The 18,084-nt window shown below is 40.0% G+C and overlaps 1 gene segment (V, D, J or C); it reads right to left on the reverse strand.

The window, feature by feature from the left end:
• Nucleotides 1-7,984: 7,984 nt before the first annotated feature.
• Nucleotides 7,985-9,547, reverse strand: LOC148758906 (immunoglobulin kappa variable 1-39-like). The segment is given in 2 exon segments: nt 7,985-9,353; nt 9,480-9,547. Coding segments are annotated over 2 exon segments (366 nt in total).
• Between the last annotated feature and the right edge of the window lie 8,537 nt (nt 9,548-18,084).

The raw sequence follows: 18,084 nt of genomic DNA on the forward strand, positions 1-18,084 counted from the left end.
ACACGGCACAGTCAGTGTCTACCAGGTGCCCCAGCCCCCAGGGCAGTACACATTTGCCTGCAAGAAATGTGTTTCTCCTCGGCAGTCACAGAGTCATTCTGCTGTCCTATGAGTATAGTGTTCTTGCTCTGTTTACATTTCAGGACATGCTTCTCTTGCTATTTCTCCATGTAAAACTGGAATCTGTCAGTATGACACAACCCTAGTACTTGCAAGAAATTTTGCCAGTTCTTTGCATTGGTACCTGTGCAGCCTATTGAGGACAGGGAGACTTCCTTTTGGGTTTAATTCTTAATACCTTTGGTTTGTTAAATTAACACTATTGCCAGTGAGTTATGCAATGAGGTGTTAGAGTAAACAATTAAAAAAATATATGTGAGTGTCATGATTTGTAAGGAAGTGCCAGTGACTGAGTATCTGACATTGCTATCCTGTCATCTCTAGTCAGTGGTCTATCCCTTTCCATTTCCGGGTGCTCTGACACACCGTTTGCATCTAGGCCAGCCATGGTAGGGATTTTTCTCCTCCACATCTGAAATGTGTCAGCCACCTTTCCTCTCTGCAGGCCTTTCCCACCTCCATGCTACATGTTCCCTGAGTTCCTTGGGATAATACTTGCTCCAGCTTCTTTCTTAACGCATACTATTCTCTACAGAAGCTGAAGGCTTCTCTAGATCAGTTCTTACGTAAAACCCTAAAACACCTGTACTCCCTAAACCTGCATATTCCTCCATCACCGAAGCTCTTCTAGTTTCTAAAAGAAAATAGTTCTCAGTGGCTGGATGCAGGGCCTTGGACGTAAGCAGGGTGATGAGAAAACCACACAGGAAGGTGAGGGTGGGAGGGTTGCTCAGGCTGGAGCAAGAAGAGGACATTCACCTAGTCAGGGACACTTAGTGTAGGTTCAGAGCCCAGGTATGGGGGGCATGGTGCCTATGATGGAATGCAAAGTTGGCAGTGGCCTAACAAGCATGTCAGAGCCAGAACAGGGTATGTGAGTAGTTATCTGGAGAATTTATGTGCAAGGGGATTGTAGTTGGCTGGAACAGAAGGAGATTAATTTCATTTTGGAGGTTTGATGATCATATAAGTCAAAATATTAAGGATAATTTGAGACAAGATTCTCACCTTTAGAGAAAGGAATTACAGGTACAGAAAAGGAAATTTCTTGGATAAACTGTTTTGGGATTGGAATTCGAGATAATGGGGCTATATATAGAACTGATATGAAAGTGTGTTGATATATAAAATGTTTGATAGATAGGTACATAAATAAACAGATTTTCCCTAGCCTAGTACCAATCACACCTATGTCCCAAGAAGCACCCACAGTGCCCAGACCTTGGTTTCTAAATACTATTTTCCATTAAAACAAAGCAGTAGTTCTTGGAGAAATGCCTCAGTCCAGGTCTAGAATAGAGAAAATACAAAATGACTCTGGACAGTTTGGGCTAGAAATTAAGTAGTGTTCAAGAATGATGAGGTGAAGAGAAACCATTTGGAATGGGACTATCTTTTGCCAAATCGGGAGCATTTTGAGTATCAAAATCAATAATGATGATAACTCACTGACAGTTTGATGAAGAAAAGGATATTCGAAAAGTATTAATGACTTTTCCCAAAAAACTTATTAGTTTCAAAGGGCAAAAGAGCAGCTGTGAATGAGGCATTTAGGTCCCCTACTATGATTGTGTTTTTGTCAGTTTCTCCCTTAGTTCTCTTACTAGTTGCTTTTATATAGTTATTTCCATATTATTGATGATATTCCCTGGCTTTCCCTTACATCTCCGTGACTATTTTGTAATTACCTATTTATACTTCTTAATCCCTTCACCTTTCTCACCCTGCCCCCCAAACACCCTCCCATCTATGACTCCAATAAATCTAGTACCAATCTGACACCACATATAGTTATTACAAAATTATTGACTATATTCCTTATGCTATACCCTACCTCCCCATGACTACTTTATAACAACCAGTTTGACTTCTTAAACCTTTCCACTTTTTCACTAGCCCCCCACTCTGGTCGCATATTCTCTTTTTTTCAAACCATCAATTGTTTTATTATCAATCCATTTCTGAAGCCTCGGTAGGGTTTTTCTAGCCAGTTTTCCTTAGTTATCAGTTGGGCATATATCTCTTTGGACCATGACAGAGGTTGGACTGCCGCTGGTTTCTTTAAGGGCTGCATTCTTGCAGAAGTGTCTGCATGTGGTTTTCCCTACTTTCCAGAGAGTCGGGTTTAGAATGCCCTGGGATCTTAACAGCTAAAGCAGCATGTAAAGTATAGCATCCAATAACTCCTGAACATGTGGACCATTTTTTATTTCCTCTAGAACCAAGGAAGCCATGTTGGCTCCACAACATTCCCAAATCCTACGCTACTACAAAAGATTATCTGCTATCGGTATAAAGGTTGCCAGTGTTTTGCTTGGCTTAAGTACAAGCCCAGATAAGAGCATATAATTCAGCCTGTTGGGCCGAAGTAGCTAAAGGTAAAGATACATGAGTTACATCAAAGGCTGTGGATAATGAATGTCCAGCACAATATTTGCCATTTTCATTTTTAAAAAATAAGAACCATCACGAAACCATGAGAAATCAGCATTCCCCAGAGGAGTTCCTTACAGAAAATCATGAGGGGTCAGGAGTTGATCCATAAATGTTAGGCAGTTTTGAGGGGTTCGTAGATGTTGAAAGGATGAAAAATAACTGAGTTAAGGTTGTAACAACATGAAAGAGTTATGGGAGGAGCAGTTAACGAAAGGATTTCATAGAAAGTGAGGCAATTGACTAAAAAAATGTTGGGTGTGATTAAAGCTTCTACTGGTAGAGTACAAAGTTGCTTAAAAGGAATCCCGCAAAAAAATCTCCTCAGTGGCTTTAAGCAAAAAAAGAGCAGAGGCAATAATGGCTCTAAGGCAAGGGGGTACCCCGATGCCTCAAGATCCAGTTACTGACTGTAATACCCTATGGGTCTATGGTTTTCCATATGTTTTTGATTGAGAACAGAGAAGGTGACTTTTCCTTTTCATATACGCAAAGGAAAAATAAGAGAATCTGTTAATTGTGATGCCCCAAACAGATGGGTTTATTGAACTCTCCTTTAAGTTTTTAAAGGCTATGCTGCCCTGTTCTTCTCACAAAATTGGGTCAGGGTTGTTATGCTTCAGTAAAACGCACAATTTTTGCCATAAAAATGAGAATTGTTTCCAATTCTGACAATAATCCACTGAAATAACAGCTCAGCTGATGCTTAGTTTTGGGTTTTGGGAGACTTGGGACACCATCAAGATTTCTGGATTTAGATGAGGCTCTTGTGTTCAGATATCAGATGTTCTAAATGTCAATACTGGGTTTGGGTAAACCGCAACTTTTCTTGGAGACTTTATGTTTTTTAAGGCCAAACTTTTAACAGGTGGATGCTGTCTTCCTGTGAGAAGAGCAAGAAGAAAGTCATCCACATATTGCAGCAAAGTAGAACTCCTAGGGAGATGTATACCATCTAGATTAGCCTTCAGGATTTGTGAGAAACAAAAAGTGCCCTCAGTAAGACCCCGAGGCATTAAATTCCAGGAAAATTGTTTTCCTTCCCACACCGAGGCAACAAGGTGTTGACTAGCTTCATTAGCTGGAATACTGGAGAATGCATTGCGTAAATCAATTACAGTAGGAAATTTACTTTCAGTTGGGATGGACGCTAGTAGCATGTGAGGGTTAGGAATAACAGGATTCTGAAAGACAACAATGTTGTTTATTGCTCAGAAGTTCTGGATAATCACAACTCCCATTCCTTGGGATTTCTCACAGGAAAAGTGGGAGTGTTACAGGGTCTAGGAACAGAATGATGCCTTGAGTTTTGGGATCTACTGTAAGCTTTTTCTTTATTTAATTAAAGTTTATTGGGGTGACAATTGTTAGTAAAGTTACATAGATTTCAGGTGTACAATTCTGTAAAACAACGTCTATATCTTACATTGTGTATTCACCACCCAGAGTCAGTTCTCCTTCCATCACCATATATTTGACCCCATTTATCCTCTTCTACCCTCCCTCTCCCTCCTTACTCTCTGGCAACCACTACACTATTGTCTGTGTCTATGAGCTTGTTTCTTCATTTGTTTGTCTTGTTCCTTTGTAGTTTTCAGTAATATATACCACATACACTGTTGGTGGGAATGATGATTGGTGTATCCACTGTGGAAGGCAGTGTGGAGGTTGCTCAAATAATTAAGAAGAATTGACATGTGACCCAGCAATTCCTTTTTTGGGTATCTACCTTAAACATCTGAAAACATTTATCTATAAAGATATATCTGCTCCGATATTCATTGCAGCCTTATTTACAGTGCTCAAAACATAGAATCAACCGAAGTGTCTGTCGATAGATGATTGGATAAAGAAGATGTGGTACATATATACACAATGGAATACTATTCTGCCATAGTAAAGATGAAATAGTGCCATTTGTTACAACATGGATGAATCTTGAGATTATTTTGCTAAGCAAAATAATCAGACAAAAAAAATAATTGCTAAGCAAAATAATTGCTAAGCAAAATAATTGCTAAGCAAAATAAGTCAGACAAAAAAAAGTAGAGAATCACATGATTTCACTGATATGTGGTACATAACCAGTTTGGTTTTAAGGTAAGTAAGATTGGGGATCTCAAAAATTTCTCATGATGGCCATTGGTATTGTGTATTATTTTTGGTTAAATCAATCCACTTAGTAAGAAATGAGCATGAGGAACAACCATGGTTTCTAAACATAAATTTGTCGAGGGTCTCTGTGTATCAGGGTGGGGGGCACCTGAAATATAAAGAATACTGAGATCCCATTTTTAGAGGATTTTTTTTCTTATGCAATGTCCCAAAGAGCCTAAACAGCTCAAACAACTTAACCAGTTTAAGGGGGTCAAATAGCCCAAATACTTTAAAAGCTTAAAGAGCCCAAACAGTTCACAAGCTAAATCAGTCATTCTTATCTAGAACATTTTGATCTCCATGGGGCTGAGCTGAAGGCAGAAGCAGCAGTGTCAGAGAAACAACCCAGTCATGACGTTGTCAGGTCAAAGACTGAACAGTGCAGCTCTGGTAGACAACCTGCTCATGGGAGGAACAGGACAAAAGCTGAACAACTGTGTTTTAGTGAGACAGACCAGACTAGAATTGAACAGATGGTTAACCAATTTCATAGAAAAAGTTGGGTTCCAAGGGAATCAAGCTACAGGCTAGCCATTCTTACAAAACAGCCTGCACTTGAGGAATCAGGCTGTTTTGTCAAATCGAGTACGCACAGACAAACAGGGCCTTCAGCAGAAAAGTCAACGCCTCTGGCAGATTGAATACAGTCAGGAGAGCTTCAAAACACAGAGAGAGTGGAAGTTCAAATCAGGGGAAACCTGAGCCTTAGAACTCCCAGGCCAGTGAGAAAAACAACAAGCTCAAAAGGCTCTGTGGGTGCCACACCTGTTTGCTCACCATCTGTGGTGTTCTCGGGGGTCTTATCTGGACCCTTGTGCAGTCCACCAAAGATGTTGGCCTTAAACAAAGAGTCAGCTAGATATTTCTCCAAAAGAAGCATTTATTTGTGAAAAAAAAGACAATTCTGATCTGGAACATGTAACCAGGGTGAGACACGTGCCAAAGAAGAGGAAGTTCCAATATAGGACAGAGAACATCAGGAGGGTGGTTATAACCAGTGTTCTTCGTGTAGGACTTGAAGACGGACATAGACATGAGACTCCTCCTTCAGGTCCTGTCAATTACAATCTTGATTGATGTCTTCTTTATTAATTTTCTAACACATTTAAACTATTGTCTAATTTATAAGGGTGACGAAAAAAACCCAGCATCTCTATATATTTTAAAGGAAAGTAGAGAAAATAAAATTATCTAATATACATACATGTATCCTGACTCATGCAATTATTGTGAAGTAGCTTCCTTAGTATTTTCCATCCTCTGTGTTCCCTCAGGTCTTTCTGTGTGGGAGGTTCTGAAAAGGCTAAACCACATGCCTGGGCACTATTGATCGGAGATGTGATCAACACTCTGCCCATCAGATGCGTTCCTGAGGAGTGGTTGTCAGAACAGAGTGAGGGGAGGGGACATGCATGACCACAGGCGCTCAGTTTGCTGGTGTGGGTCCTGGCCAGGCAACACATTCTGGTGGACACAGCTTTCTGATTCTCCAGATTGCTGTTGCCATGGCAATAGTTTTTCTGCTCACAGAAAACACTAGGGGGTTTGAGGGATTAGAACTTTGTGTTGCCAGAGTCTATTCATGTGGACTTTCTGTCCATTTTTAATCTTCCTATTCCATGATAATAAACACCTTTGTGCTGGAATCAGCCGTCATGTCTTTTCTCATATCCAACTGGCTCAATCATAGAACACATGCAAGTAACATGTCAGCCTTAGTTAGATGAAATGCATGACTCTGGTCTATGCCTGAACTGCCATTGCTGATGCCATGATGTCTGTTTGTTAGGCTCACAGGGAAAGCTTGGAAAATTGACTTTCTCAGCATGTTTGGGCTGCTATGACAGAAATACCTTATACTGGGCAGCTTATAAACAACAGAAATATATTCTCACAATTCTAGAGGCTGTAGATTCCAAGCTCAAGTTGCTGACAGATTTGGTGTGTGGTGATGGGTCTCATTTTGGTTCCTAGATAGTTTTCTTGCTGTGCCTCACATGGTAGAAGCAGCCAGGGAGCTCTGTGGGTCTCTTTTAAAAGTCCCGTTCACCAGTGTCCCACCCTCAGGACCTAATCACCTACAAAACTCCTTAACTTGTAACATAATTACACTGGGATTTAGGATTTCAACATATGAATTTTTGAGACAAACAATTAGACCATAGCAATATCTGACTGTCACTTATGTGTCATCTAATTATTGAGAACTTTCTGCTCAGCAGTGACCCTTAGATTAACATTCACTTGGGAAGCCACTGTTTTCAGTGTTGGCCCATTTTGAAAGGTCCAATCATAATGCTTCCCAAAATACTCATAACTGTGTCTCCAACCTTTCAGCCTGTTTCTTCTAAGGTCCTGTATTTGTTAAAACCAGGAGTCTATGTCATTGAATTAGCTATCTCTCCTTCCAAAGTAATCATCAGATATAACCCTTGAATTTTACCTATTGTCTTGACTCCCCTTCTTCTAAAGCATTCTGGGTATAGAAGCAATATGACATCAGTCCAGTGTTGTTCTGACAAATCTCAGGCGTGAATTTGTTCCCAATTCCAGAAATGATTCATAAACATAAGGAAACACCTGAATTAATCTGTGATTTAAAACTCTCAGGGTGTTTTTTGTTTGTTTGTTTGTTTGTTTGTTTGTTTGTTTGTTTCATTCCCAGTCACCTGACCAGTGAATATTTCAACCTTGGTAAACATTTTTCTAAGTTTCTATATCTCTTCTTTACATGGAAAATGAAGAGATGGAGGATTCTATACCATAATGGTTCCTGCAGTGTGGCTCTGTGTTGAAAGTCATTAGGACATAGGTTGAGTTATTTCACTCTTCATCAGTTTTGGCTAAATAACAACCTGTTAAATTATTCCCATTTTCTCCAAGTTTCTTCTGTATCAATTGTGTATAAAATATGAGTTATGATTACCTAAAACTTCTAAATGTTTAACATATTGAGTGTGCTTTTCTAAAGTGTAATTTTGTCCTCTGATTTGCCGAAAAGGCCAGGGTAACAACACAGTCAATGTTTTAGAGCTATAGCAACTTTTGATAAACCAATCCTAGAGAGATTTTAAAATATACTATTAAATAAATCTGACCAAACTTCCATGAGATTCTGATATACTTCCTCCAGCACTAGGCTGATTTAAATAGAGTTCATTAAAAGGAAATGGAAAAATAAGGCCCATTTAACTGAAGTATATGTCCTCTAAAACAGAGTATCTTAAACCTTATACGTATCTTCTGATATCTTGTTGAAATGAAAACCCTCAAGGAAAGTGTAAGGTGGAACCTGCAGTGTTGCATTTGTACTAATTCCCAGAAATGTCAGTGATGCTCTGGCTCCAAGGAAAATTTTGAACAGCAAGATCTTTTCATATAGGAGAGAAAGAAGTTTCCATCCACATTTAAATTTTGATTTTTTTTAATCAAAATGAGCTTCCATTCTTTGTCAAATTATTTCTATATATGTAAAACATTTCCCGAATTTTCCTATTGTCTCAATCATTTAACAAAGACTTCTTGTTATTAATCCAGACTTGATGATGGTTGGAGCACATACAAGTGTATTGTAACTGGCATACTACTGAGACATGTAAAAGGAATGACCATCCAGGCTGTCTGCTGTCTGTTCCCCATCACCACTCTCCATTGTAAAAGCACATTTCTCAGAACCCCTTTGCCCTCTATGATTTCCCATAGACTTGCTCAGTGAGGCGCCCTCCCTGACATGTGGAAGTCAGAAGAGGAGGATCCAATACTATCCATCAGGTCCTGCGGGCAGAGAGGAGGACTAGAGAATCACTGGTGAGCTGAGACCATCAGCACCCCCACTCCTGGGCCTCCCCCACAGGTTTGGGGAGCACATGGCTAGATAGCCTCTGTCTCCAACAGCATATGTTCTCTGGTTTCTAGGTGAGCACCAGGGAATATCCCATTTCCACTATCTGCTTCCCCTGTTATTACTTCCCTAGCCCTTCGAAACAATGTTCTTTAAAATTAATTGCCTATATTGAGCAATTCTTGCTAGGAATAACTAGAGTGGCTTCTCTTCCACTTTATAAACTCTGACTGATATCGCAGCCAGACAGCTCAGGTGAGATTGTCTGTGTTCTTTATGAAATCAGGAGAGGCATTGTATGTGCTACTGAAGCTGAGGAGAGACAAAGAGAGTTAGGGTGCAGAGGAGCCTCCCTGGACACATCTGCCAAAACCTCCAGTCACCATTAAAGACTGGGTGCATCTGAGAAATGCTCTCAGCTGATGGAGGCCCAAGAGGAGCAGCTGGGGCGGCCTGCTCTCAGCTGTCTGCTTCGTGGTTTATGTTCAGGCTCATAACACTGTGGGAGGGGTACTGTAATACTGTTGACAGTAATAAGTTGCCACATCTTCAGGCTGCAGGCTGCTGATGGTGAGAGTGTAATCTGTCCCAGATCCTTGGCCACTGAACCTCGAAGGGACACCGGTTTGCAAACTGTTTGCACTATAGATCAGGAGCTTAGGAGCTGTCCCTGGTTTCTGTTGATACCAGGCTAAGTAACTGCTAATGCCCTGACTGGCCCGGCAAGTGATGGTGACTTTGTCTCCCAGTGATGCAGACACAGAGGATGGAGACTGGGTCATCTGGATATCACATCTGGCTCCTGAGAAGGGAAACATGAAAACAGACATCCATACTCTTAATGATGTTACCAGGTCTTATAACTACCCTGCAGTCTAAGTGGTACTGACCTCACTGGCAGAGCAAATCCCCAGTTTTCCTTCCTTACCTGGGAGCCACAGCAGCAGGAGGCTGAGGAGCTGAGTCGGGACCCTCATGTCCATGCTACGTCCTGCCCGGGACTGATTCCTGCACAGGGTGTGACCACACTATTAATGTGTCCAGGGCTGTGGGTTGCACCCCAGTAACATGCAAATCAGCAGGGTTGGGGCAGGTTGGGCCCAGCTGCAGGGCTGACTGGTCTCAATAACACAGCACAGTCAGTGTCTACCAGGTGCCCCAGCCCCCAGGGCAGCACACATTTGCCTGCAAGGAATGCGTTTCTCCTCGGCAGCCACAGAATCATTCTACTGTCCTACGAGTATAGTGTTCTTGCTCTGTTCAAATTTCAGGACATGCCTCTCTTGCTATTTCTCCATGTAAAACACAGTGTTTCGAGTATGACACAACCCTAGTGCTTGCAAGAAATTTTGCCAGCTTTTTGCATTGGTAACTATGCACATTTTGAGGACAAGGAGACTTCCTTTTGGGTTGAATTCTTAAAACCTTTGGTATGGTAAATTAACACTATTGGCAGTCAGACATGCAATGGGGTGTAAAAGTAAATAACTGGGAAAAAATATGGGTGTCATGATTTGTAAGGAAGTGCGCAGTGACAGAGTATCTGTCATTGCTATCCTGTCATTTCTAGCTTAATGATCTGTCCTTCCGAGTGCTACGACACACCACTTGCAGCTAGGCCAGCCACGGTCAAGGATTTCTCTCCTCCACATCTGAAACGTGTCAGCCACCTTTCCTCTCTTCATTTCTTTCCCATGCCCACGCTACATGTGCCCTGAGCTCCTTGGATTACTACATGTGCCTCGCTTCCTTCTTAACCCAAGCTATTCTCTTCAGAAGCCGAAGGCTTCCCTAGGCTAAGTGCTTACTTATAACTCTGACACTACTGTGTTCCCTAAACCCACATATTCCTCCATCACCAAAGCTTTTGTAGTTTCTAAGAGAACATAGTTCTCAGTGGCTGGGTGCAGGGCCTTGGGCACAAGCAGGGAGATTGGAAAACCACTCAGGAAGGTGAGGGTGGGAGACTTGCACAGGGTATTAGAGCCCACATGGTATGGAAATGGCATCCATGTGTGATAGACGAACCCAGCATGGAGCTAGAGTGGGGTGAGGACTCTACATGGCAGTGGTGGCACTAATGTACCAGTACATGTGTTAAGGCCAGAACAAGAAGAGGACATTCACCTAGGCAGAGGCACTCAGTGTAGATCTCAGAGCCCAAGCATGGAGGGGAGGGCACCCATGCAGGAGTGTGAAGTTGGCAGTGGCCTGACAAGTGTTTCAGAGCCAGAACAGAGTATGTGGGTGGATGTATGGGGGAAGTTATATGCCAGGGGATTGTAGTTGGCTGTAACAGCAGGAGATTGTTTTCCTTCAGGATGTTGATGATCATATAAGTCCAAATATTGAGGTTAATTAGAGATGAAATTTTCATGTTGGAGACAGTTGTTACAGATAAGGAAAAGGAAATTCCTAGGATAAACTGGTTTGGTACTGAAATTGGAAATATTGGGTTATATATAGATTAGATATGAAAGTGTGTGTTGATATATAAATAGAGGATGGATAGATAGATAAACAGATTTTCCCCAGACTAGTACCAATGACACCCATGTCCCAAAATCCGCTCACAGTGCCCAGATCTTGATTTGTTAATATTATATTCCACTAAAAGAAAGCAGTACTTCTTGGAGAAATGCCTCATTCCTGGTCTAGAATAGAGAAAGTAAAAAATTACTCTGGACAATTTGGGCTGGAAATTAAGACTTGCTCAACAATGATGAGGTGAAAAGAAGCGATTTGGAATGGGACTATCATTTGCCAAATCTGAGGAATTTTGAGAAGCAAAATCAATTAAGAAGGTAAATTACCAAGAGAAATATGCACCCATGATTTTTATGCTGATGCTTTGGTGAGGAAGAGGATTTCATAAAGTATGAAGGGATTTTCCAAAAAAAATCTTATTAATTTCAAAGAACAAAAGAGCAGCTGTGCAGCAGAGAAGTTGGTAGACACCACCTGGATCCCGGAATTGAAGTGGTGGCATCATTAGTAATGGGACGAATTGGAATATTGGACCACCTCATAGGATGCAGTGAGAAGAGCAGACAATCACGTTCAGATATCCTGCCAAAGATCTGAATCTGATCATGAGGGAAAATCAAACAAATCCAAATTGAGGGACATCCTACAAGATAACTGGTATTCATCTTCAAAAGTGATAAGGTCATAAGTTCAAGGACAGAATGATGAACTGTTTCAGGCTGAAGGAGACTAAAGGGATATAGACAAGTGAAGGTAACACGTGAGTCTGGACTGGATCCTTTTGTTATCAAAGATAGTGGTGGAAATTTTGTCAAAGCTTGAAATGGGCCTGAGGACTAGACGATTTAATGTATTAATGCTGATTTCCTTATTTTATGTTTGTACTGGATTATGTAAAAGAATGTCTTTTTTTGGAGGGAATACATAGTAAAGTCTTTGAGGGTAGGGCTATCAGGTCATCAGCTTACTCTCAAATGATTAAGGAGTAGGAGGGAAAGTGCTATGTGTTCTGCCTACAACATTTCTGTGAAGTTGTTTTGAAATTTTATGAAAGTATCAAAAGCAGTTCTTGAGAGCCTGTTGAAGGTATTAAAAAGTCTGCCCATCAGACTGGATCCTGAATTCTTCGTTTCCCCTAATATTTGTACATATCTCTCCAAATTAATGTTTCCAAATTTCTCCCACCCTTCTGCCTTGGACTCACTAAGAACTGAAACTACCCTTTTCTGAAGCCCTACAATGGAAGCTGGATAATTTCAACATAAACTTCAGAGAATTCACCACAGCAGATGGTATATGGGTAACTTTTGTTCCTACTGTTGTGGTGTCACTAAGCAAGTTTATCAGAACACAGAATGCCATCAGCAAAGATTTAAAATGCAAAAGATGCTTGGAGCTCATCATCAAGCCAGAGGGTAAGGGGGGTGGGGTGGGAGATGAGGGTAAGGGGGATCGAATATATGGTGATGGAAGAACTGACTCTGGGTGATGAACACACAATGGGATTTATAGATGATGTAATACAGAATTGTACACCTGAAATCTATGTAATTTTACTAACAATTGTCACCCCAATAAATTTAATTTAAAAAAAAAAAAAAAGAAACTTTGATGGGCTGCCCCCCATACTCAGAAACTGGGTTTTTGCTCCCACCGTTAATTTTTTATTTAATTTTCATGGAGTTCCCCAATTAAATGCCTAACTACTTGAAGCATCCAGTAAATATCCTCTACAACCAAGTCCCAACAAATAATTGAGCTGGTTCTTAATGAACAAAGGAAAAACCAGATGAGAAATGGACCTTCGTATTATCTAAAGGAAAGAATAATATCTCTTCTTTCATTGCAAAAGAGGGGTAAGTGACAAAAACTCTCTGCTGGACTAGGCCTGAACTGGGACTTGCCTCTTTGTCTATGGAGAATCCAATTTGAGCAAGAATCCTGCCAAGTCAAGTTAGTGAAATCCCTCATTCTTGGTATATGACCACTCTAGACATCCTATCACCCTGTCCTGACTTCAGCAAGAATTTTGTTGGTTGGTCTAACAAAAATCCTCTTTAGCTTTGATGTTTGCTCTTGGTAATTTTCCATCTACTGAGCCCACTGTGTCCCTTGCATATTAATCACCACTTGTTATTTATACATCAGAGTTAAGTCAAATCTCCACCCTCTGCTGCAAGACCCCATTGCAGTGGTGCCTACACTGCTCATGATGCCCTTATCTTTTTTGAATAAATATTGATTTATCATTCTTTAAAAAAAAAAAAATCCAGAGTGGAAAGTTTAAGGGAAAGCTTGATGTAGTCTCTTATTTTTATCACTTTATTTTATCATTTTATTTTAAAATCCAGTTTCTTTCTTCCTCTTCACTCTGCCTGTCATGTGCTAGTTCCATGTTAAGGGAAATTTTGGAATTATATGTTCCTTATCCTATAGGTGTCTATTCCTCACATTCCATAAGGCATTTGAAATTCTCTGCGTGTGGTCAAGCTTAGGTAATAACCCTCCTTTGCCAGATCATTGCAGTCAAGGAGATGGCCTCACTGAAGGCTTATCTGGTATTTGGCCTTTCATCCCTGGATTTGGGTTGGAAACAGCATTCTCAAAAACAAATCATCTATCAAGTAGTAATTGAAAGCTTTGAAATAGCAAAATAGATGCTTTGGAGGAGAGAACATAAATGTCCACTCTTTCATCTGTAACCAATGCTCTGAGTTAAGCATTAGAAAAGGAAAAGATAAGTGAGAGCTTCAAGGAAGAGTCCTGTAAATATGAGAGATATAGGCCATTTCATTATTTTAGCCCAGAAAAAAGTGTATTTTTCCACAAAAATCAGAGAAAGTTAAAGTGGAACATGTTATCTTCACTAAAAATGAATATTAATCATACTACAAGGTGCTCTGTTAAAACTAGGTCCCGTTTATTTTTATATATAGCATCAGTGCATTGATTCTTGTTACTGACCTTTGTGGAGAGTGGTTTCATGCTGCAGGAACGTGGTGAATTGAAAAAACCAGTGCCCATGATCAAAAGATGTTTTGGGTACATGACAATTAATGAGACTACAGTAATGACAACTTTCCAAGAAACACAAGTGCTAAACTGCACCAGCTTGTTCCTCTGCCTGTTCATGCTGAGGGTTGAGGATACTCTAAATGGATCTGGACACGTGTTGCCCCACTAGTCCTCAGGAAAGGCATTGCTCCAGGGGAACGACCTCAGAGGAAGCGGGGTGGAGTGGCAGCAGACACGTTATTTGCTTATTATCTGTCCTTCCTATTAAAATTAAAACTCCATGAGGTCAGAGTTTCTGTTTGACTTGTTTAAAATGCTCTATGCCTAGCAGAGTTCATGTTGCTATGATTTCGGTAATTCTATAAATATATATTTTTTCATTCTGAGTAGAAACATTGAAGATGTGCCCTTGCAGAGCCTGGGTGCTGAAGCTATTTTACCTCTTACCCCCAGGAGGAGCTATTTTACCTCTTACCCCCAGGAGGAGCTATTTTACCTCTTACCCCCAGGATGTTACAGACATCTTAGGTCTCTTAGTGAAGGAGGAAACGAGAACTTCAGGTGTAAGTTGATGGCCTAAAAGATCAGTAACAAAGGTGATTCCTAAGTATGTGGTAACAGATTTTCCTATCAAATGTCTGGTTTGGATGTATTGGGGTGACTTTGTGTTGTCCAAGAAGAACTTCAAATGGCATTTAAAATGCAGAAGAGAGTCTAAGGTAGACATATGAATATGTGCACTATATTCTCATTCTTGCCAGTGACATAAATACATCCTACATACTGACATCATATTAATATTATTTCAATTAGGTTCTGAAATTACATGCTTAATGATGGAATGATGTGCAAGTTCCAAGGGAAGACTGAATATACTAGCCTGTTCTATGTCTCTTGCACAAAAAACTCATTCTATGAAGCCTCCGTAATAACCTGCCATGAGCGCTTCTCTACATTTTTCAAGATTTTTGGCATCATTTGAAGCTGTGCTGTCCATACTGATAGATTTATATTATGGAGCCAGTCGTGGCTTCAACTGCATCTTGTGGGGAATTTGTGTGTTTTACACCCTGCTGGACCCATTCTCTCTGCCCTGTGTCTGATTAACCTCAGTTTTCCCATTTTATCCCTTTCCTGTATCCCTCTGATTTCACTCTCACTCTTTCATCTTGGGTTCATTACTCATTCCCTTATTTGTGAGCACCTCTCCATCAGATCTTAATCTGCTACTGTCACTCATCTACTTCCAAGCCAGACTGTTCTTGTCAGCATTTCCAGGTCTGCACTCTTGTCTTATGGTTTTGTTTCAGAACTGGCTTCTTTTCTCTATTTCAATCCTCTTGGTTATGTCTATTTTCTCATATACATTCTCATATTCCACATTCTTGTTATAGGTTTTTATGTCTATAAGTATAGCCTGTGGTGCTCTTTATCTCTGCCAGCAGCCGTCCCTATTAACTGTGAACATGCAATATCTCCATGACTCTGATCCATCAATTATAGGTCACCTGCAGACTTGAAATTTAAATTTAATGGGCAGTTTTCCTCGTTTATCTTGTCAACCTCTCTTTCCTATTTGGACCCTTATAATCATTACAATTCGTTTTTTTGTTGTTGTTGTTTTTTAAGATTTTATTGGGGAAGGGGAACAGGACTTTATTAGGGAACAGTGTGTACTTCCAGGACTTTTTTCCAAGTCAAGTTGTTGTCCTTTCAGTCTTAGTTGTGGAGGGTGCCGTTCAGCTTCAAGTTGTTGTCCTTTCAATCTTAGTTGTGGAGGGCACAGCTCAGCTCCAGGTCCAGTTGCCATTACTAGTTGCAGGGGGCGCAGCCCACCATCCCTTGTGGGAGTCGAACCGGCAACCTTGTAGTTGAGAAGACATGCTCCAACCAACTGAGCCATCTGGGAGCTCAGCGGCAGCTCAGCTCAAGGTGCCGTGTTCAATCTTAGTTGCAGGGGGCGGAGCCCACCTGTCCCTTGTGGGAGTTGAGGAATTGAACTGGCAACCTTGTTGTTGAGAGCCCACTGGCCCATGTGGGAATCGAACCGGCAGCCTTAGGAGTTAGGAGCACGGATCTCTAACCGTCTGAGCCACAGGGCCGGCCCCTATCATTACAATTCTTGTACATTTACTTTGCGTACTATGTCCACACATCCACTTATGTGCACTCTTCTAAGTCATTGACAGTGTTAAAATATTTAGTAGGAAATATTGCACACAAAATTAAGAATTACCATATGATCCAGGAATCCCTCTTCTGGTTATCTATCCCAAAAATCTGAAAACATTTACCCATAAAAATATATGTACCCCTATCTTCATTGCAGCATTATTCACAGTGGCCAAAACATGGAAACAACCAAGAGTCCTTCGATAGATGATTGGATAAAGAAGATGCTCTACATATATATATAATGAAATATTACTCAGCATTAAGAAAAGTTGAAATACTGCTATTTGTGACTACATGGGTGGGTCTTGAGATTATCATGCAAAGCAAAATAAGATAGACAGAAAAAGTCGAGAACCACATAACTTCATTCAGACATACGTGGGATATAAAACTGAAAGCAACAAATGAACAGGACACAGACATAGTTTAATGGTTACCAGAGGGTAAAAAGAGTGGTAAAAAATGGAAAAGGGGGCCAATATATGGTGATGGAAGGAGAACTGACAAGAGATGTGCAGTTGAAACCTATACTATTTTACTAACCAATGTCACCCCCATAAATCTAATTTTAAAAGTTATCTTGCCTTTTGTCTCAAAAGAGTTGAATAGACTCTTCCCTATTGCAATCATCTCTCTCCTTTATTGCAATTGACTTAAATAAAGTTTATTCTCGGCCTCTTTAACTGGTCTAGTGCAACTTTTCTTTTACATAACATGCCTTTGAACATTGTAAGTTAGAAAAATAGAATCATGAATAAGAATCTCTTTTGTTTATAATTCTTGCACATTATTATACTTGTGAAATTCTCACATATTCTTGGATGTACCAACAGTTTTGTTTACCTTCATCCATACATAGCTTTTTATTTCATGCAACTGACTCATGTTATTTATTCATTCTGATGTTGATTGACACTTAGACTGTTCCCAAATAATCACAAACAATGCTGTGAGCAGTATTGTGCATTTGTTTCATTGTACATCTGTACATGCTTCTTCCTGAAAGGGCTGCATTACAGGGTGTGTGTATACTCAGTGTCAGTTCTCAAACTTGTACTTCTTTATATTTCTGGAGATAATGTATGCACATTGTTTCACACTACTGGTATTATTAATCTCTTTAGTTTTTTTAAACCATCCTATTAAATATTTAGTGGTGCTTTTTTGTAATTTTCATTTAAAATTCTCTGCTGATTATTGATATTTCTTCACCTTTTATATACTCATACCTTGTCATTTGTATGTATAATTGATAATGAACCATTTCTTTAAAAAGAGGCCTTTCCCACAGTACTCTAGTGTCATCTTTGTCGTTAAAAGCATCAATATATGCATTGGTCTGTCTCTGAATACTCTCTTCTATTATCTTTGACAGTTTGGCTGAACTCATCCCAGAACCACAGACTTGACGTCCACCGTGTAAGTCCTCAGTCTAGTGTTTCTTCAGGTTTGCTCTGGTTTTTCTAGTCCTTGACATTGTCATGTGAAATTTATAGTCAGCTTATAGGTGTCCGTTAAAAATAGTTGGGATTTTGATTTTGTTTATATTGTGAAGGACTGACATCTTTATGATACTGAGACTTTCAATCCTTGAATATAATATGGCCTTCCATTTATGTAGAGTTTTTTGTTTTGTTTTGTTTTGTTTTGTTTTCTCTGAATAATGTTCTAGAGCTTTCAGTGTATTTTGTTAGTTTTTCCTAAACATTTGATGTTTTTGAGGCACTGGTAAAGGATGTGTTTTATAATTTTATTTTTTCAGCATTATTTCAGTTATACAGAAATCAAATTGACTTTTGTATGTTGACTTTGAATCCAGTGATTACCTATTTCTCTTATTTATAATATTTCTCCGT

The sequence above is a fragment of the Rhinolophus sinicus genome, chromosome 2 (assembly GCF_057876585.1).
Source record: "Rhinolophus sinicus isolate RSI-liver-muscle chromosome 2, RSI-T2T, whole genome shotgun sequence".
Classification (NCBI taxonomy): Eukaryota; Metazoa; Chordata; class Mammalia; order Chiroptera; family Rhinolophidae; genus Rhinolophus; species Rhinolophus sinicus.